The sequence below is a fragment of the Cydia splendana genome, chromosome 1, assembly GCF_910591565.1.
Source record: "Cydia splendana chromosome 1, ilCydSple1.2, whole genome shotgun sequence".
Classification (NCBI taxonomy): domain Eukaryota; kingdom Metazoa; phylum Arthropoda; class Insecta; order Lepidoptera; family Tortricidae; genus Cydia; species Cydia splendana.
Genome location: NC_085960.1, coordinates 7325095 through 7347666, shown reverse-complemented (window position 1 = coordinate 7347666; position 22572 = coordinate 7325095). Strand labels below are relative to the sequence as shown.

Genomic DNA, 22572 nt, shown 5'->3' with positions numbered 1-22572 from the left:
CTGCGGGAGGTACTCGACGCCCTGCACCTCGTCGTAGTGGAAGGGCACGTCGCCCGGCACGGGGCAGGCGGGGCGCGCCTTGAGGAACGTGCTCCAGTTGTCGCGGGAGTGCTACAGTACGGAACACACCTGGGCGTGGTGAACGTGGCCACGAGCAGCTTCTCCTGCGGGAGGTACTCGACGCCCTGCACCTCGTCGTAGTGGAAGGGCACGTCGCCCGGCACGGGGCAGGCGGGGCGCGCCTTGAGGAACGTGCTCCAGTTGTCGCGGGAGTGCTACAGTAGGGAACACACCTGGGCGTGGTGAACGTGGCCACGAGCAGCTTCTCCTGCGGGAGGTACTCGACGCCCTGCACCTCGTCGTAGTGGAAGGGTACGTCGCCGGGCACGGGGCAGGCGAGGCGCGCCTTGAGGAAAGTGCTCCAGTTATCGCGCCGGAGCTGACTGCCGCTGTCGTTCTTGCACACTCGGGCGATGCGGGAATATACGGTCTAAGGAATGACAGAGTTTATGTTTTGAAATCTCCATGTGTTAATGGTTTATATTGAAAGTTCTCCACCCTATCTCAATTATATAACGACTTTTATAATTTCACACCACAGAAAGCTTCACACTTTGGGTATTATCAAAATGATACTATAATTCAAGCAAACTGCGCAACTCGCAACTATATAATAAGTAGTATTAAATGCAGCAAATTAGCAAATTTGTACTTTAACAGCATCATATTTAAGTGCTATTACAAACCTCGCTTTAATACCTACCAATTCGATATTCACCATACTAAATAGAAATAATTAAAGAATTTTAGTAAGGATGAAGCGTTAAAATTTATATCAAATACAATACAATTCTAGCATAATTTTATTTTATTTGTTAGGAAAACTTACAGCTACAGTAACAAGTTAGGTAATAACATAGAAACAGTAAGCCAATTACAAGTTTCCACAGGTAGAGATTATAAAAGCAAATTACAAAGAAGTGTCTAATTTAAAAGTATTCTCACCTTGCCACAGTTCATGAACTCCACAGCGTACTCTCTGAACACGAAGTAGACGTAGAAGTCGTCCTCGAAGCTGCCGACGAACTCGGGCTGGTTGAGCCACGTCAAGTCGTATTCACGGGTGCGGAGCGTGCCCGAGTTGTGGGCGGAGGCGCCGCGCGTCCTGCGGGCCAAGTAGTTGTGAAGTGTTTCGGTAGATGGCGTGCATTTCAATTACGAAACATTCATAATCCTAACATATATAGATGGTCAAGCAAATCTTGTCAGCGAAGGGTTATCGTCCCATAGAAAATTTGAATTTCACGCCTTTTTCTACTGACGAGATTTGCTTGACCATCTATATAAGGCACCATCTAAATGCCACCGACTGTAGCAAAGACAAAAGTTAAATGCTGATTGTTAATAAGTCGTTACTGCTGTTACTGCTTAAAGAAATCGTCATTAAGTCATGTAGTGCTGGGTGTATGGTCGAATCGCCACGCCTCACGCCTGACGCCTAGTTTATTGTAAGCCAATGATATAATATAACTATAAATGACTATAAATAGGTTATACTCATACATAAGAGGCACAAAAAATACTTCCATATTTATTTCATTACAAGGAATCTGTTTTTTTTCTCTGAATCTGTTGCTCGTCAGCACATGCAAAGCTATAGCGTGCCTTGGCGCGACTAAAGAGCAACTGAACAATTTAAGCCCTTCAATTTTGGGAGGCCTATAACTTTTCTGGAGTAACAATATCATAGTTGTAAGCCGGTTTTATATATAAGTAAATGTTCTACCTGTAAATGGAAGTCTGCGAACTGGCGAAGTCGGTAGGAGTGGCCGCATAGAATTCGCCGCTGCTAGATAGGATGGTAGACACGTTGGAGTGCGGGTTGTATGGACAGTTCGCCACGCCGGACACCCATTCTGTCACCGTGTTTATTGACTCGATCTGTAACAAAGAATATGGCTTAGCAAAATAAAAGCACCAAATTCCCAATATGCCAATTGTATTAAAATCATTTTAAACGTATTATTAAGTCGATTAAGCTCGACATGTTGCAATCCAACAACATGTCGAACTATTCGACTTAATAATACGTGTGACCCGTTTAAAATAATATGTTTGAGTCTCACGAGAGTTTTATAGTTTAAATCCCAATTGTAGTTTTCTTTAACAGTCAATGAAACGCCTGTTTGAACAGTTTTTATGAATAGCACTGTAACTAATTGTGCATAATAAGTACGGGTATAGCAAACATCCGAGTTTCTCAAACTGAAGTGAAAAAGTGCCCTGTTTTCGCGCAGTGATCTAGATTTTTCTTTACAGGTATCTGACGTAAATCCTAACTTAACTATCAAACTAGTGTTAACTTACCTCTCTCCAGCTGCACTCAGGGCTGAACGCGTTAGTTCCACACGCGAACAGCTTATGGCCGTAGCTGAGCAGTACTTTGACGTAGTTGTGGCAGTCGTCCTCCGTCTGGCCCTTGTCTTGGCACAGGTGCGACTTGTTGGCGGGCGCGGGCCAATCAGCGCGCTCTAGCGGCCGGAGACCGCGTAACGAGAGCCGGTACAGCGTATCCCTGTGGTAAAATAGTACATTATTGTCGAGGCTCGGAAGTAGCTACTTGCAGGCTGAGGATTCGTTTTAAACGGACGACCTTGGGAGTCCGTTTAATTGAATCCGAAGCCAGCAAGTAGCCTTCCAGCCGAGTCATAGTTATATAGTGCTTTTCTCAAAAATGGTGCAAGTAATATAAATATAATAGGAATATTTTACAGAAGCAACGTTCTTACGTATATATTTTCACAGAAAAAAGTTGAAACAATTGAAAAATTTGCTTTGCCGCCTTTTTATTTTTTTTATTTTAAAATAGAAGTGTATTTTTCTGCCGAAAATACGCCAAGCTATTTGAGGCAGCTAAATAGTCGCGGTACCAACATTATAATAATTATTACTAATCATCTGTTTGGCTGTTTAATGGGCCTGTGCCTTCATTTGATATGGCCATTTAAACTTTTAAAAAGTTTGGAACTCGACAAATAATGGAATTTGTATGCAACATTGCAGTCCCAAAATCGAGACTGCAATGTTTTTAACTTTTTAATATTTGACTGACCATAAACTCCGCACTTCGCGACCTATTTTTTATACGGTAAAGTCGACTTTGCCGTCCATTTTTGAGAAAAGGTTTTTTATTTTAGTTTATGTTGACTGACAATATGTAAACCTTATTGTGAAGACATAAGGTTCACCCTTGGTCAATTAGGGTTGATGTTAGTGCTGTTAAAACTTTACGACTATACTGACTATACAGTTATTAGGTGCTGAACATACCAACGTCAATGTGTGACTTTAAGTTTACATTGTTGACACCTCATTTTATGTTAGAAGACCGTTGACTGTTACGATGTATTTCATAGTGATTCGCCTGCATAGATGAATACAATTGATGAACTTATCGCATACAATACAATAACACAACCCTTCGCTTACCAGGTTTATTAAAACATTGATTTTCTGGGGAAATATAGGTTATCGAGGGATAGTAACGTAATTTGTTCGAGTGCTACTGGGTGTTCTAAGACTTCTGAGAACAAAGGAAACTCCAGCTACCTGTTGATGTTGTTCTTATCGGTATATTATTTATTAATTCATTCAATCATTCATTAACCAGATTTTTATTTACACATGATAGTATTAAAAATACCAATCGGTAAAACTTTTCGGCTAAATGCACACTTTTTAGTGTATTGTTCGTACTCCTTAGTTACAATCCTATACAATAACCACTAAATCAATACTCTCTCACACCTGAATAAACGAACCAATACTTAATAATTCCAGACAACCTTTAGATAGCGGAGATTGATAAATTAATCAAATTCAGTACCCACATACACAATAAAAACATACAAGTATAGTTATATGTATGATGATATAATGCATTTGGTACCTAATGAACTTAATCAAATATTTGCACCAACGCAGTCTAATAAGTTAATATTATTGTGTAATGTATACTAAAACATTTTTATACTCAAATCCTTTGAAACAGAGTGAAAATCCGAAAAAATACCTAAGTATTATAACCGTCAATGATTCGCAACCAAAGTTATTAAATGAGCGAGTAAATAAGCCATAAAATAAGGCTATGCACTAGACCGCAGCGTAGGTAACCTAACACTCCGGCGCAGTCGTACGTTTCCTATATCGAATGACCCCCACGGCCACCGCAATGACTTCGATCGGAGACAGGTAAATTATAACAACTATCAATCTCCATAAGTCCATACTGTTGTAGATGGTGTCGTTATTTAGTAAGATCTTCAAGGCGAGCCTAAATATTTTGAAAACACTTATTGAGCGAGCTTCCGTGCAGGGACTGTCGAAATTTCGCTATAGGGCATTTTCATTTAATTGAACACCTTTAAAGGCCGGTTAGCAATCGTTACAAAACTGACGGTCAATATGTCAATTCCCATACATTTTGTCAGGAATGTAACGGTTAGACGTTACTGAAACACGACTTAAGTCGGGCTGTAAAGTACAAGTTGAATGAAAATGCCCTATTGCAAATGCCTATTGCGTGCCTTGAAGTTAAAATTTAAAGTTCAAAAATGCGTGGATAACGATGACAAGAACCCATCGGGACCTCAGCACAGATGACTGTTTAGTACCAGAATCGCATAAAGCTTGTTAGTTATCAGTGAAAAATAAGTAAATAACGATGCCTCTGCTTGTCTGTTCTGTTTGTTGGACCTCTGCTGTCCACACCACAGGTACATGCAACATAAATGACTAACATAGATCTCCTGTCTGTATTATGCACTGGTATCTGCTAAATATACTGTTGAGTGTAATATTTCTAGCGTTGTGCAAACTGTGCACTATCCGATCGGGGGCTACTCTTGCAAGAGCTATATGATTTCATATTTGTGTCGTAATTATAATCGTAGCATAAAACTAAATACGTCCGGGAAGTGAAGGAACGATGAAATTGCAGTAAATTTTATAACTCAAGTTAGAGACAAATTGCACAATGATCCAAACGACATAATATGTCGTTATTGTCGTGTATTGTTGTTGCAAAAAACAGACATATTATGTCTGTTTTTTAGCTGCCTGGCTTAAATCACGTCTAAATAATCGCCAACGGGCAAAACCACTAAATTAAACAGTTGTTAAGTCAGTGTACTTTAAACTACAGCTTTCGAACAATTTTAATTGACTTGATTGGATTGACGAATCGTAATAATTGTTTGTATTCAGAGGCCAAAAATGACGATTAGTCAAATTAAATTGTAACTCGTTTATAAGATGATTAAGAAGATTGTCATGTTCTCTGACAGGCATTGTAAATCACAAGTATTTTGATTTCAAATTGACTTTATCTCACAAACATTAATGAAACATACAAATAAGAAATAAAAATGTATTGCAATTTAAGGAGTAGGTATAGCCTACAGTTATTTTTTTTGCTCGTGTTACAGGACACACCCGGTATAAGAAGAAACTCAAAAGTGAATTAGATTTGAGCTGAGTTGATAATAGCTTGAGTTAATCCATTCCACTGACCTCATTTTTTATATACCACACTGCATAGAGCTTCCTGCATGTACAGCGGACTCGAAAACCACTTGCTCAAACAGAACTGTATTAATACTTGCCTAAACACTCACTACTTGAGGGGCTCTCTAATAAAAGCTCGTATAAGTTCCTCTGGCCAACTCACAAAACGCTGTTTTATAAGAGTATAGACTTAGTGGTATAGACAGAGTGTATTTCGGTACATTTCTCTTTTTGATCGCCGCAGCAGTTCTCACTGGCTAATGTTACGTGATCCATATACATCGTAAAGTTTTGTGTTTAAAGTGTTTAAACTACCGTGTGTAAACTTTGTATTGTAGCCAAGGAAAACATAAAATGCTGCACTTGCTTGCTGGAATTACAATGGTTTGGTTTTAGGTAGACTGATATAAGTGAATACCTACATATGTTGAAGATTCTTCAGTCGGTTAGCAGGCAACGTCGTGACTGTTTCTTGTTTTATTTAGGACTTAACATTAAGTCGCGATTTGTCAATAAAGATCCATATCTTCTCGTACAAAACATATACAGTCAGACATACCGTATTACCCTCTCCACAGACTAGTTACTTCGACCAAAAATATAACATAAACTAATATCTAAAAGGTTTGAAATATGTTGTGAGTTGAACTGAACATAGATCACACACGTCACACCTGTTGGTTGAAGTTAAGTGTATCATCTGAAGCGTAGTATCTTTAAATCACGAGCCTACCGATTCACCGCATGGTTGTGGTTGAAATTGAGAGGTTAATATACTTTATACTCTTACATGATAGGTACTAAGAAGGACGTTTCAAGGGAGCCCGGGTACATAGTGTGTGTGCTTCCCAAGCTTAATGTGTGGTCGTCATAAAAATCATACAATACATACATTCATATGCGTTTTATGGTCTTTGATAATACAAATGTGAGTTTAAATCCTGGCATACACCTCAGAGTTTCACGGATTAAAGAAATTTTACGGTTTAACTCAGGTATTTGAACACTCGCGCGACATATTTTGGATCCTAGGTCACCATTTTCAAGCACTAACATATCTTATATCTTAAGTATGATATTTGGAGGACTATTACGTTTCCGGTAAGAAGAAAACTGGTTGAGTCACGAACAATCAACACGGCCTCTTTTTAGGGTTCCGTACCCAAAGGGTAAAAACGGGACCCTATTACTAAGACTCCGCTGTCCGTCCGTCCGTCCGTCCGTCTGATTTGTGGTTCCAAATCCGGCACTTTTAGCGGTAATAATTTGAAGTAAATTATATGTATTGACCATGCTACATTAGATAATTCATTAATTATTAACAATTAAGAGCCTGATAAAATCTGCACCCTTGCTTCTGTGGAGTTCTTTCTAATGCTAAAAAAACGAACTATAGGCAGTTTTCACAGATGATGTATTTCTGTTGCCGCTATAACAACAAATACTAAAAAGTACGGAACCCTCGGTGGGCGAGTCCGACTAGCACTTGTCCGGTTTTTTTCTCTGTGTTATAAACTAAATGTAGGGTATACACCCATGCAGCTGCAAGAGTACTTGGCCACTTCATTAGTGGCGGTGGTTTATGAATGAATCCCTTTTATAATGTGTCCATGCAATTTTGCAGCTCGCTGTACCTATTTTAGAATCGGGGAAAGCAATACGATCAGGAAGTTCAATATAAATTTAGTATGTTAGATCAGTAAAGTTATCGGACCATTTACGCAAATCTCTTTCTAGTTGACCTGACAATCGACTTGAATATTATTATCCATATATAATTCCCAGTGGGGCTTATACTTTATAGGCCCAAGTGCCAGTTTCATGAAAGTTATACGGCATGTAATACAAGCGTTTTCATCGTTATTTTATATTATTATTACGTATATTATATTTCGTACAGGATTTCGTAGGCACTCCGGCCACGTAGCAGATTTCTGCTGTGTAAACCACGCCATAATTATAGGTACACGACTGCTGGTGATCTTCGGGCCGATTATGGCCACTATTCACGCGCGAAGGAGATGAAACTTGTGTCGCGACACTTTCGTATTGACCACCCGATACAGTAAGAACCAGGCGCTTTATCTAGTCTTAAGGCCGTTCCCGTACCCAAATGAAATCTACAATCGAGCCTCCCCTCACGCCACCCATCCCGCCCCTAGATACAATGACGATACAACAGCGCCACGCAAGAAGTAGCGACTTAAATAAACTAACAGGACACTGATTTGTAAAACGTGTTACTAAATACTGAAAAAAAGCATGCTGCATCTCATAGATGGCGTTAAAGTTAAATTGGAAAAATAAATGAAACATAGTGCAAATTAAATATTCATTTTAATGAAGTCAACTCTTATTTCAATAATATTTAATTATAAGGGTAAATACAGTTTATATTTAAACAAATTAATGACTGCAAGTTTTCTATAATATCATTATTTATTAGGTATACTGTGCAGGTATATCATCGATATTTATTAAAAAAAAACCGGGCAAGTGCGAGTCGGACTCGCGCACGAAGGGTTCCGTACCATAATGCAAAAAAACACAAAAAAAAAGCAAAAAAAAAAACGGTCACCCATCCAAATACTGACCACTCCCGACGTTGCTTAACTTTGGTCAAAAATCACGTTTGTTGTATGGGAGCCCCATTTAAATCTTTATTTTATTCTGTTTTTAGTATTTGTTGTTATAGCGGCAACAGAAATACATCATCTGTGAAAATTTCAACTGTCTAGCTATCACGGTTCGTGAGATACAGCCTGGTGACAGACGGACGGACGGACGGACGGACGGACGGACAGCGAAGTCTTAGTAATAGGGTCCCGTTTTACTCTTTGGGTACGGAACCCTAATTAGGGCACATGTATCATACAACGTTTTACAGTACATAATATGGCCCTTTAAATTTTCGACATAGTTACGTAATGTGCTAATTATCGCACTAATGCGGTAAAGTAGCACCATATTGTAATAGTACTTACCTACATTACGTTTACAAGTGCGGCAAATAGGAAAATCGAAACGAGTGGCGATAAATTCGAACACGACCGAAGGGAGTGTTTTGAATCGACACGAGTTGCGAATTACCTATTGGCACATGTATCGTACAACGTTTTACAGTACCTACAGTCCTACATACTAGGGTTTGCTCCCGGGAAATACCGGTACCGAAAGTACCGGGAATTCCCGGGATTTAGAGCCAAGCAAAGAACCGGGATTTCAAAATTAAATTCCCGGTACTTTCGGGATTTTCGGGACTAATATTTCCGGTACAATATTTGACTGTTTTCTGTTACTTAGCATGAAATATCATGTTTTTTAAAGAAATACATTATATAAATCCATTGCTGACGCTAATACTTTTACGACTGACCATATATTAAAGCAAAACAAAAATAGTCAATGGGTTTGACAATGCCAACAAAATAAAATAGCTTATTTTGAAACTATACGAGTGTTTCTACGATAAATAATTTTATACGAATAATTAGTTAGTTGTATACTAAATACGAGCAAAAACTAGAGAGAATTGTGTTATTAATAAAATATTTCTTTTAATTCGAATACGGTATAAGAAACTCTTATTGATAATCTGAATGACATTTTAAAATGAATTAAAATATTATAGTGACATGTCCTCTCCTTGGTAAATTCTTAATTCTGGCTGCAACAACTTCTTGATCCTTCCTATTGATAATTTTATTACCATTTTTACCTACTCACATGCAATTTTGCACATTTATTCAAGCCCCTTATCTTGTCTAGAATACAAAATTTCGTAAACGTAGCTCTAACAGTTATTCATAAATTAACGTTTTAAAACCGGCATTTTTGTGCCTGACTGACTAATAGATCAAAAACCTAACCCACTTCGAGCTGACCTAGAAACTTGAAATTTGGCACTAAGGAATGCAAATCGGTTATTTTTTGTATGGAAATAACCGCGGTTTCGGTTAATAACCGATTATTTCCATACAAAAAATAACCGATTTGCATTCCCTATTTGGCACCAAGGTAGACTATTAGGAGTTTATAGAGGGAACAATCTAAAAAATGAAAATTATTGATAATTTGATGAAGAAAAACATATATACTTATCGATAATAGATGACTAATTTTCATTTATGGTATCAATCGATCAGGTTTGTCTTTAGGATCAAAAGTCTATATGGGATCCATTGCATTAAAGGAATACAAAAGTCAGAAATGATAGTCAAAGTCCGACAGTCGTACTTCACTCGCGAAACGCCCCGAACAAAACGATATGTGACCGTGACGTCAAGGTCACAAAGAGTCCATCTTGAAGTATGAACAAAACAAGAAAATTGCGATTTTGTCGGTGAAATATTGCGTTTATGTATATAGTTTCCATACAATCTTTTATTGGATAAAATGCGAGGAATCGAATCGAATGGTAACTAACTGCGACAATTCTTCGACCGACGGTTTTGTCAGGAAGCTCTTCTTCCACATTGAACGATATTTGTAACTGAAAATAAAATATATTGTATGTGTTAGCATTTACAATTTGTCACATTATGTACAGTCGACGTCAAAGATATGTACCTATTGCAGCATACTCCTTTGTAATAAGGTGAAAAATGTATACATATATTTGACGTCGACTGTACATATAAAGCACCGGTGGTAAAGAACCAACGAGAGAAATAAAAGTAAGACCCTGTATAATGACTACGAATCGTGTGATAAATCAATTTACGATGGAATTCTGGCACACGAAGTTGAAACAATGTTATTCTAGCTAGGTAGTTAGTACAAAAGGTAAAATTGTTCTCTGCTCTACAATCAATAAGCATAATTAGCATGAATCACCTACCTCATGGGTATCTTCTTCCTCTAATATACTAGGAACCCGATAAGTGTCATCCACCTGTGCAATGCGTGGGTTCAAAATGTTTGAGCCGGTCGCCTCACTGTCAAAACCAAAATTAAATAAATGTATGATGTTTTACAGCACATATGGACTTTACCGCACTAGTACGATAATGCACACACACATTACGTAACTATGTCAAATATTTAAAGGGCTAGTAGTAGTAGTAAACTCTTTATTGTACAAAAAGACATATTTAAAATAACATACAATTAGCAAGAAGTACAAAGGCGAACTTATCCCTTTGAGGGATCTCTTCCAGTTAACCTATAGGGCTATATGTACTGTAAAACGTTGTACGATACATGTGAGAATAGGTAATACGCAACTCATGTCAACTATTTTTCGCACTATTTTTTATCATCAAGTGATGATGAACAATAACAGCCACATTTTGCCTCTCATTAAGCATCCGGCAAATCTGTCGGTCGAAGAATTGTAGCAGCCAGTCATTTCTTTACAACATCACTCAATTTATAAATTAGTCCATTACTATTTCATAAATTGATCATGGACCCGCGAAACGCAGCATTCCAGAAATGCAGTTATTTCGAAAAGTGAGACAGACTAATTTCAAAATTTTTATGTAGGTACCTATATTATAACAAGTGATGACAATGGAGAAAACTACTTGAAAGTAAATAAACCATTGTGCTGGTTACAGGTACAGTCGGCGTCAAATACTTTGTAGCAACAAAGTAGCCAAATAGTAACATCTAGCAAGTAACATAATAAAATTGCGGTTTATGACGTAAGTGTTAAAAAAACTGCTTACTAGATCTCGTTCAAACCAATTTTCGGTGGAAGTTTGCATGGTAATGTACATCATATATATATATATATATTTTTTATCATTCTCTTATTTTAGAAGTTAAAGGACACACATTTTACCACTTTGGAGGTGGTCTCTCCCGCAAACTATTGAGTTTAGAAAAAAATGATATCAAAAACCTCAATATATTTTTTGAAGACCTATCCATAAATACCCCACACGTATGGGATCGATGCAAAAAAAAATTTTGAGTTTCAGTTCTAAGTATGGGGAACCCCCAAAATGTATTGTTTTTTTCTATTTTTGTTGAAAAATCCAAGTTTCAACAGTACCTATAGTTCTTATAGTTTCAGAAAAAAGTGGCTGTATATACGGACGGACAGACAGACAGACATGACGAATCCTTAAGGGTTCCGTTTTTTGCCATTTGGCTACAGAACCCTAAAAATGCTCTATCACAGGTAAATGAGAAATTGAAAATGGAAATAATTGCCCAAGATTATTAGTTTTATTAAAATAAAAAATCGGTCAACACGCTCAAGAAAAGGAAATCATTTACTATTGTGTAGGGTAGGTATAATATAAAATAACTACCAGTTCATTAAAAAATACGTAAAAGAATAACGAAAGTACGGACAATCGGTAAATCCCGGGATTTTAATTTCCGGGACTTACTCAGGCAACCCTATTACATTCTATCAGTGTACATTTTTAGGGTTCCGTACCCAAAGGGTAAAAACGGGACCCTATTACTAAGACTTCGCTGTCCGTCCGTCCGTCTGTCCGTCTGTCATCAGGCTGTATCTCATGAACCGTGGTAGCTAGACAGTTTAAAATTTCACAGATGATTGAATTTCTATCGCCGCTATAACAACAAATATGTACTAAAAATCGGGCAAGTGCGAGTCGGACTCGCGCACGAAGGGTTCCGTACCATATAAAAAAAAAAAGCAAAAAAAAAACGGTCACCCATCCAAGTACTGACCACTCCCGACGTTGCTTAACTTTGGTCAAAAATCACGTTTGTTGTATGGGAGCCCCATTTAAATCTTTATTTTATTCTGTTTTTAGTATTTGTTGTTATAGCGGCAACAGAAATACATCATCTGTGAAAATTTCAACTGTCTAGCTATCACGGTTCGTGAGATACAGCCTGGTGACAGACGGACGGACGGACGGACGGACGGACGGACAGCGAAGTCTTAGTAATAGGGTCCCGTTTTACCCTTTGGGTACGGAACCCTAAAAACAGAATAAAATGCAACAAACGTGATTTTTGCCGTTTTTTGCATAATGGTACGGAACCCTGCGTGTGCAAAACCAACTTGCACTTGGCCGGTTTTTTTAAATTAAGTACCTCTTGGAGAATATCAAATAACTGATGAGGGCAATGTATCTCGTACGATATTATTGATTGGCGACATTTTATTTAGTTTTCGGCGAACATTTGCTAAGTAGGTAGTACTAATACTACTAATAGCCATCTAGGAAAATAAGTACAAAATATGTCCAAATAATTGAGAATATCAATTCAATTCATAAAAAGATATAAGCATCTGCACTGATAGGAAAACAGTAGGTATCTAAATCTAACTAAGGTCTATTCGTACGCCGCCGCTGTGAGTACTTGAGTAGGTAGGTATTTGTGACGTTATCTATGAAAAGGGACCTTATTGTCGATGGCGCTTCCGCCATTATTAACGATGCTCTGATATAAATACCACGCCGTGCGACGCAGTGCGTCGTATGCGCCATAGACAATAAGGTCCCTTTTCATAGATAATGCCACAATTAGAATTAGAACTTACTCGTTACTTTGAATGTCAGTGGTTGATGAAATCGGAGATTCCATTTCCATATTTTGCAGTCTGTAAATAAAGATAAATTGTAGTAGTGTATTGTGTTACGTAGGTAGGGCTAAAAAGCACAAGTCAAATAATTATACTCACTCGATGTAGTCTAAAGATATAGTATCATGTTCGGCTGTGAAATTATCCAATTTTCTTCTTTTCCTAGAAAGACAAAAAAGTAAAAAGTTTAGACGCATGACAAATCACGAGCTGAGGTTCGAACCCTCGATAGGTGGATGGATTGCTAAAAGAACGCTTTATGCGTCTAATTGTGTGCGTTACATGTATCACTGTGTGCTCGTATTTATAGGAAGGCCCACTACACCGCAACCGCGTAACTACGACTCACGACGCACACATAGACGGCAATGTTTTCTGTCTTTGCCGTGCAAGGCGCTAGTGCCGCGTGGTGTAAACGTCGCGAATCGCAATATCCTTTTAAGCTATTTAGATGATGAATTGATGACAATGTTTACCGGTAGATGGAGCGATTATTAAATTCTAGAATGTTTTAAGTTATATGGATTACTAATTAGTACGATCAAGTATATATTAAATTAAGTAATAATTACGTATTTCACTGTGTAATAAATATACATTTTTACTTACGTTAGTTCCATTGTTTGTTGGAATCTTCCGAGTTGTCTTTTTCGAGATGTCTTCTTTTTATTCAATTGCTTGTTACCCATTATAACTTAAAGGTTTTGGTGCACACGGTATATCACTAGGACACACAACACAGCACAGTTTTTATAAGTAAATCTTATATTTGTTTTGGGGACACCTAGTACAGGTCCGTCTGGCACGAGCGCTCAGCCATCACTGTCTCATTTCGAAAGACGGACGGAGATAGAGCATGCAGGCCGGAGTCGTTATTTTGTTACGATAGAATTAGTTGATGTTTATTTATTTTAAAAATATTGCCTCTAATTATCGTTTTTCTAAAGCTGTCAAATTACTGTTATACTTATGATTGATTTTTCTCCTTTTTTTGTTTCATAGTGTCACATAGTAAAGAAACGAGTAAAGTTGGAGTAAAAATTCGAATTGGAGGTTACTTTGGGAATAAATTGTATCGAGCGAAGTGTTATGAATCGTGTATCGAAAGCTGTGTTATTAAAGATAATATAATCAAGAATTATATTTATTTTTCCCACGTCTACAAATATCACCGTTTCTTAGAAAAATAGGATAATTATTGGGGTATTTTTACATTTCTGGCTCAGGGAACGGCCTTAATAAGGAACTAAATAAAATAACAATACGAACCAAACCCATACTTTATCCACAATATATCTCGTACCAATTTCAATTTTAACAGTCGTTCCTACATTTATAGTAGTGTTCTCTAGATTCATGAATTTCTTGATTTGTACGAGTCTTTATTTGTTATTTACTTTGTTCCTCGCAGGTACAGTTAATCTTATAGAAAAGGCAAACATGTTTTTTTATTAATTAACATACATGACGAGTAGTTACAGGCCCGCTAAGAAGATAAATCGCTCAAGTACCATTACGGGAATGGGCATTAAGTAAATCTGCGTAACATTGCCCACGAGCAGCCGGTAACATTGCCCGCGAGCGCTAAATTCTAGGACGAGCCAGATTAGCGTGGCCTGAGAATCCGTTACAATTATCAGTAGTTGAAGAGCGCTTGTATATTGGTTCAAGAACGCGATATACTCCAGCGAATGCAATGACACGTTGCCTCTACTCATTTCCTTTTACCGCGACATAATATTAACTACCAACAGCGGATGAACGAGTGGTCTTACACGTTTTTTACTTATCAGTGCTTATAAGGTTTCTATTTCACGGTATTTTGAAGTCGCTCTTGCCAACTGGGAATTCTACCTTGCTTTATACAATAAGATTTAGATATTTTTTGTTTGCTGTATGTAATTAATCACTGTCATAAGTCATCAGAAGTGCCGGTTGGAAAATATCATGTCAATTAGCGACTAGCAATTACAAATGAATTTTAATATATGCGCATACATGTACCTGCAGCCTACAGTAAACAAAAAAGTTTATATACCTACAAGGGTGCGTACAAGTAACTTTGTAGGCTGTAATAAACTGGTTTGACGAACTATTAAAGAAAATAATCTGTGCTTGATATTAGCTAGATTTTAGAATTTTGAAACTTATGAATACTAAACCGGTCAAGTGTGATTGCATAGAAGATTTACAAGACTTTTATTACCTACCTACTTGTTAGGTAAGTTCTCATATTAAATGTCTAAGATATAGCGGCAGTAGCAGCACCCTTAATAGTTTTATGTACCGAACATTAGAAAAAACTTTATGTAAATTTCATAAGATCAACTCCACGCTCCTAAATCGCATACAATCTTGCGATCAATAAGCACGAAATTACTCAACAAAATACCAAGCGCCAGACAACATTATTATGCATTTGCAGCGGCCTCAAACGCGAAATCAAGCCATTTGTATAGGTGCCTAGATTGAGTTGCAGTGACATTCCGCTATAACCTGTCCGGTGCAATGATAAGCAAGTACCTGACAGGTGAATGACTCAGTGTTTGTACAACTTATTAGGCACCATTTATCAACATTAAAATCGTATTAAGATAACGTTTACGGGAATGTTTTTTATCTTTTGAGTTATGAGTAGCAACGCGCCAAGTTTATAAATTGCAAAATTGAACTTAATTTTCTTCAGATAGAGGCCCCAAAACAATTGAAAATATTGCGTTGTTAACTTCCTAATGGAACTTTCTTTCAACTTTCGTGAAAGGTTCCGGATATGTCCGAGACATATACTGCGTTTATGCGAATGTTCTCCATCTTTTACATTGCTAGTTGTGACAGCAATTACGCACGCCTTTTAGACTATCTGTAGCCAGTCGACCGTCTCAATCAAAAGTCATTGTAATCTGCGAAACCTCAAAAGTGTCCAGTTTTTTCCGTACTAATTGACAGTCAACCGTAAACATGTTAATTAGGCTTGCAAGGCCGGAATGCATTTCGGTGTAGGTACAGTCGCGGACATAAATAGCTAAGGCACTCACCTTGCGCCCACGATCAGCTGGTCCCTTGCCACATCGAACAGCAGTTGCGAAAATGACTTAGTGCTGTTATCTTCGAACATATCGCTGTCGGACGCCAGGAGATCTATAACGGAGGAAACTCGTTAATTTGCAACAATGTAAACATGACAGACCTACCCAAATTAAGATGTAGGAAAAGTGCTGTTATTACTCATTTACCGAGAGTATCGGCCTCAGGCATATAATATAATTATAATCTCCAACGATTACATATCTTTATTACGGATCTAAAGGACATCATCGAGCTCAAACTTGGAAGTCCCTAGGTTTGGATAAAAAATAGGTGTTTAGCTAAACACCCAATTAGAGATTAATATTGCGAAATTATTCGTATAATACCAGGGTGGCAATACATCTCGTTTTGCTTCAAGAACGTAGGTAGTGTAAAGCCGTGAAGATCTCAGGCAAAGCGCTTTATAATGGAAATAACAGCAGCACAGGCCAATTAACATACGAAAACTTCACAAAAATGAATACGTATCATGTTTAATTTCTCACGAGCGCGGCATACTCTCGTGCCTGCTATATGGTAAATACTCTATTAGCTGTGTAAACTTTACGACGGCACGTCCATCAAGCAGATAAGTCGTACGGTACGAGCTGTTTCGCGGTAAATATTTAATGTATTTACGATTGTTAATTAAAGCTTGCGAGTGCTGGGACGACCTCAATGCAAAATGTGGACGGCGGCTAAGAATTAAACCTGTTCACATATTCTTCACGTGTATTGTGGTCATGAAAAAACATTTCTGAGTTGCTTTGGGGCTTGATTAATTCGAGATGTCGCCGCATTTGCATTTTATCTCTCAACAACGCATAATGCGTTAGCATACGCTCTCAATGTCAACGAACTGAACGTAAGTCAACTTTGTAGCAATTTTTTTATGAACACACCGAAAACAAATGAAAAAACTCTTTTGTGTTCACCGGCTTTTTAGAATGCTGGGAACGGTTGTACGTTCAAAACTTAAGTGAAAAACGTATGTTTATGGGCGGTAAACGAAAATAAAGAATCTCACCTTGTCTGTTGACTATCCTGAAGTCATCTTCGGGCAGTTGCCCCTTGCTCAGAGTTCCGAGTAGTATTAAAGCAGCGACTTTGTACAGTCTGGGCCCCATCATGGCTGGCGGTTAAACTGTCGGACAAAAGATAAGCTCACATTAAACACAAAGGCTGGCACTTGACGTGTTCTCTCCATAAAGAGAGGGCAGGAACTCAAACCACACAGCGCTTCCATGCGCCTAATAGAAGTTTTATGCAAATTGCTGTCTATTTTTATTACATACAAGTTAATTACTAAATCTCTCCTTTATGATATTAGCCGAATGGGTCGGATGCTCTAGTTCTGATACAGGCTGGTCCAATGTTTTAATCAAGCCAGTTTGAAGTAAGTTTAACATGCAAGGCTCATTGAAAACGGTCCATTCAGTTAAGTTTTTGTTACAATAAAAAGTGGTCTGTCTGTTAATAGACTAATAAATAAGTCAATGCCAATCGTATCGTATGACTATATCATATGCGTAATGTTTTATTACCAATAGAAGTGAATTGTCTCGATGATTTCTCTCATCAGCGTGATTGGTGTTCTTATCTTATCTTTGGAGGCTGTTCCCGTGTCGTGATTTATGATTACGTTATTGCATCGATTAGTTGGTAATGCAGTCATCCGCGCATCGTGTACAACCTTTTGAAATCATTGTTGTACTTAAAGGTCGTGATTGAAACAGTACTTATTTATATTATACTAACAATTCACATGGGAAACGTTTGATTTAACATCACCTCATAACTCAGGATGATCCAAGATGAGCAGAGATGACTACAGATAAACCTTGGATTCTTAAGATTCTTTAGTTTTAGAGTAATAGTAATATTTGCGAGATCGGGATGATATATTTTTACAATAAACTCTTAACGCTAAAAACAAGACTACACTCGAGAAAAACGACTTCAGTTATTGTAATCATTAGTTTGTTGCAAGATTTAATGTATCCAATCAAAAGTTTTACTGAATGGCACCGATCCGCATGTTTTTTTTATTACGAAAACATAACACGAATCCATCAGATACGTCTTACTGACAAGAACTAAAGTCACACTACTGATATCTACGAATATGACAGTTGTGGAGTGTAGACTGTAGCTTTTTCGTGATGGGGGTTCGTTGGGAGAAGCGTAGAAATCTCAGCAAACTGGAACGCCGCTGGCCGCTGTTGTCTCGAAGTCCGCTATACCTCCATTTACCGGTATATGTGTTGTGTGAAATGAAAACACATATATTTGATTTATTTACTTGGAGAGTGTTCAGGCTGGTATGAGTGAAGCTCTCTTGATGTCTCTGATATCTCTGAATAAGCCGGATGGATATTCTTGCGATACCTCGAAGGAGGTATGCGTGGCCGCGCCCGCCTTCCGGCTGTGACGGCTGATTCGGGTCGCTCCCCACCTCGTGGGGAGGTCAAACGTCATCATTTTGTGGATGACAGTGTTTCTGTTGTGAGGTGGGTTTCTGTGCGTCCATGTTGCTGGCAGACGCGCTGGTGCTGCAGGAGATGGAGCTGTGGTGGTCGTCCAAGGTCGTGCGGGCGGTTAGGCCCGCTACGGCGATGGTGTCTGTAGATGTAGCCGTGCGGGTGGTGTGGCCCGCTCCGGCTGAGGTGCTAGAGGTGTAGAGGTCATGGGCGAGCGGCGCATCTTGTCCGAACGGCGATGGTGTCTGCAGCTGTAGAGTGGTAGCGTCCATAGTCGTGCGGGTGGTGTGGCCCGCTACGGCGATGGTGTCTGAAGTTGTGGGCGCCATCAGGATGGGACGTGAGTCCGCTGCGTCGATGGTGCTTTGTTGTTGGAGGAGCCTGTGTTGCCAAGATGGTATGCGTGACACACACGACTTCGTGGCATGGCACGAAGTATACGTGCGGTCACGACGGCGGCGCGGTGCGAACTCCCCGTCATGTCTCCTATCGAAATGTCGAAATGTCTGATCCTGAATAAGCCACGAAACGGCTCTGCCTTATATAGTAAAACACAAGGCCGTTTGGTACCTTCTTCAACTAGTGGGTGTATCATGCAGAGTCAGTAATGTATATTTTTGCCAATCTCGTTAATTATAAGCACGTATGAAAGGAGCACGAATCCTAGACTTATAAATAGGTACAATATTAAGCACGTATGAAAGGAGCATGAATCCTAGACTTATAACTAGATATAAAACATTCCACGCAATTCATTTGACATAATATACGAGCACAAAGTAAAACATGATATACAAAAGTAAAAATAGTAACCTAAACGTAGAGACTAATTAAACACATACATGAACCCTAATAGCTATTTACGACAGTCTCCCCCACGTGTGTCAACACCGTCTTCATGCGCGGAGTAAATGGGGATAAGTCTAGAAACTGGGCGGCGGACGTCACCTGCGCGTGTGCGAACAATGGCCACTCTCACATGACCATCTGGGCCAGGAAATAGCTGGGCGATTACGCCTCTGGGCCACGTTCCTCGTGGCATGGAGCTATCCGCAATGATGACTACGTCACCTTCATGCAGTTTTCTCACGTTTTGGTGAGCACCGGGCCTGGGGAGGAGGCTGGGTCGGTATTCCCGCTGCCAGCGCCTCCAAAATTGGTCGGCTAGCGTTTGCGCTGTTTTCCACGAAGAGAGCGACATAATTGCGTCTGTGAAGACACCCAGTGGCGACATGGCACTTGATCGACCGATTAGAAAGTGATTCGGCGTCAGGGCTTCGATGTCTAAATCTGGATTCACTGGTGTCAACGGTCTGGAATTGACTATGTGCTCTGATTCTAGCAGTAAAGTATGTAGAACTTCTTCGTGGGGTGCTCTTTCTTTCAACTCGTTGATGACGATCGCGTGGTTGCCGTGACTGTAGAGTGCATGAAAATGCTGTACTAATAACTTGACGAAATCTTCTTTTGCATGTAAAACAGGCATGTGCGTGTTTTTATCGATTCTAGCATTTAGTACGATGATTCCGTTTTTGTCAAGTTGTACAGCGATTTTGTATAGCGGAGATTTCTTCAGGAGTGGCCGCCCAGTTTCCAGAAGCTTGATTTCCTCCGGAAATGCAGCATGTTGACTCCGTCGGATTAGTAATATCTCTGCTAAATCTAAATGCCCCTTATTTATCTCTATGTCTGTTTTCTTAGCGAACAATGCGGCTTTGAAAACCTCGGCGGCAACCAGAATACTAGCGGTGGCGCGAACTAATCGTACGTTATTAATAATGAACGATCGCCACGCGGGTGCGAGTGAGACGGGTATAGGCGAGTCCCAATCGATCCCTGTCCACCAAACGAAACGTAACGTATCGCGATCTTGCTCAATTATATCGATCTGTAAAGACTCTAACAGGTCGGGGCCAGCCAACAGCGCGCTGTTAAACGAACGTCTGTAAGCTGTGGCTGCCGTGTCCCAAACTAATCGCGTTTTCCCGCTTTGCGGCTGAAAAGTTGGGAAGTGCGCCAGAGGCCACGTCCGGGGTGCCTCGGGGGGCGGCGGCGAGTCCATTTTCTCCGCGTAACCTTTGTTGAGCAAGTTGTTCATATGCTTTGCATATTCGGCTTTAAGTTTCGCATCGCGGTCTAGCTTTCGTTCTAGACTGTACAGCCGTTTCAATGCTTGCGCTCGGTTATCGGGGAGTTTCTCGTCATCTGACCGCCAAAGTAAGCCCGAGCGATACCTTTGCTCCCCCGGTATCTTCTCGCAGGTGGCTTCTAACAAATCTAGCGCACGTTGGCCGGGGTCGGCCCGAGGTACCTTCTGCGAAACGCCTAATGATTCTGTCTCAGAATGTCGTTTCGCAAGTTGTAAGGCCTCGTCTTCCGCGGTATTAGGCTTTGCGTGCCCAACAAATTGTACCGCAGGTACGATGCTGTCCGCAGTTTCGTGTATCGTCAAAGCCATTGCCGCGCCTTCGTCAAATAGCGCGAGGGCTTGGACGGTACCTAACGGTTCCGACACCTCTTCAGGAATGACTTTGAGACACGTCTGCGGCAGCCTAACATTGAGTACTGCAGGTGCCGCCGGGACACTATTACCGTTCGCGGATGCGGCCGCGCTTAATCCGTGTAATAGTTTATTATGTCCGGCTTCGCACTGACTCATGCCACACGCGACATATTTACATTTAAAACGCGTACGGTGTCTCGCGCCTAAACATCTATAGCACAATCTAGTACCCTTCACCAAGTCCCATCGCTCAGATATAGTCGCGGCTAGAAATTTCGAACACTCGCTAACTTTGTGTTCTTTGCCGTTCTTACATATGGCGCACGCATCGCGCGAGACAGAGACAGACGATATCTCCCGCTGGGGCTTAGCTCCGGTTGACGCTGGCTTTTTTAAATTACCATCGCGGCGCTTTACTTGAGCTATAGTTGATTTACTAGTACGCGATCTATTTCCCGTATCACGTGTGTATGATTCGCAGGAATCTGACTCCGAATCCGAACTATAGTCGCGAAGGGACGCGGGGGCGCGGGACCTAGCGAGAGCGTGGCTCGATCGACTGGGCTCGCGCACAGAGGAAACCGCGTTTCGTTCATTTCGCGACCTATCATACGTATCACGGTAGAACGCGGGGTCGCGAGACCTAGAGAGAGCTTGGCTCGATCTTCTGGGTTCGCGCGCAGAGGAAACCGCGCTCACTGCATTCCGTGACCCGTTAGACGTATCACGCGTGTACGTTTCGTGGCAATCTGCCTCCGAATCAGAACTAACGTCGCGAGAGTACGCGGGGGCGCCGGACCCAGCGAGAGCGTTGCTCAATCGACTGGGTTCGCGCACAGCGTTTACCGCGTTTCGCGATCTATTAGACGTATCACGCGTGTACGTTTCGTGGTAATCTGACTCCGAATCCGAACTAACGTCGCGAGAGTACGCGGGGGCGTTGCTCGATCGACTGGGTTCGCGCACAGCGTTTACCGCGTTTCGCGATCTATTAGACGTATCACGGTAGAAAACGGGGGGACGAGACCCAGAGAGAGCTTGGCTCGATCTTCTCGGTTCGTGCACAAAGGAAACCGCATTCACTGCATTCCGTGATCGGTTAGACGGCTTATGTCGGGTTACGCGCTTGGCCGCAGTACTAATTTCGTTAAGAAACTCGGAAATTGCTACTAACCCGGGTGATTCTACGTTAGACTGCCTGTATTTGGCCCATTCATAGCGCACTATCAGATTCAATTTATCCACGATTTTATTCACGAGCTCAGGCGCGTGCAAGTATTTCTCTTGACGCAAGGATCTAATGGTGGCGACGGCATTCGCTACATGCGCGGCGAATGAGGCTATATTCGAATTGTCTTCGGATAAACGCGGCATGCGTTTAATATTATGAATTTCCGTAAGAACAATCTCCTCAGGGTCGCCGAACTGCCGTTCCAGCG

General features: G+C 40.3%; 2 protein-coding genes across 3 annotated transcripts in view; both read right to left on the bottom strand.

Moving 5' to 3' along the window:
- Nucleotides 1-22572, bottom strand: part of LOC134790324 (semaphorin-5B) — a 48640-nt gene that overhangs the window by 9530 nt on the left and 16538 nt on the right. Inside the window, exons 2-8 of the mRNA XM_063761096.1 lie at nucleotides 17178-17294; nucleotides 16120-16222; nucleotides 2368-2575; nucleotides 1787-1941; nucleotides 1006-1165; nucleotides 377-490; nucleotides 130-242 (exon numbers count right to left, since the gene is read on the bottom strand). Of these exons, the coding sequence (XP_063617166.1) occupies nucleotides 130-242; nucleotides 377-490; nucleotides 1006-1165; nucleotides 1787-1941; nucleotides 2368-2575; nucleotides 16120-16222; nucleotides 17178-17280 (956 nt within the window). The 5' untranslated portion in view covers nucleotides 17281-17294. The remainder of the gene's footprint in view (nucleotides 1-129; nucleotides 243-376; nucleotides 491-1005; nucleotides 1166-1786; nucleotides 1942-2367; nucleotides 2576-16119; nucleotides 16223-17177; nucleotides 17295-22572) is intronic.
- On the bottom strand, nucleotides 9580-13905 carry LOC134794106 (uncharacterized). Of its 2 annotated transcripts, XM_063765849.1 has the most exons (5): nucleotides 13694-13905; nucleotides 13184-13246; nucleotides 13043-13102; nucleotides 10406-10502; nucleotides 9580-10057 (listed from the first exon to the last, which is right to left on the bottom strand). In XM_063765849.1, the coding sequence occupies exons 1-5, from the start codon at nucleotides 13771-13773 to the stop codon at nucleotides 9803-9805; spliced, it is 555 nt and encodes a 184-aa protein (XP_063621919.1). In that variant the 5' UTR covers nucleotides 13774-13905; the 3' UTR covers nucleotides 9580-9802. The 2 variants fall into 2 exon arrangements, with proteins under 2 accessions (XP_063621919.1, XP_063622002.1); XM_063765932.1 differs by lacking the exon at nucleotides 9580-10057 and having other exon boundaries at nucleotides 10223-10502.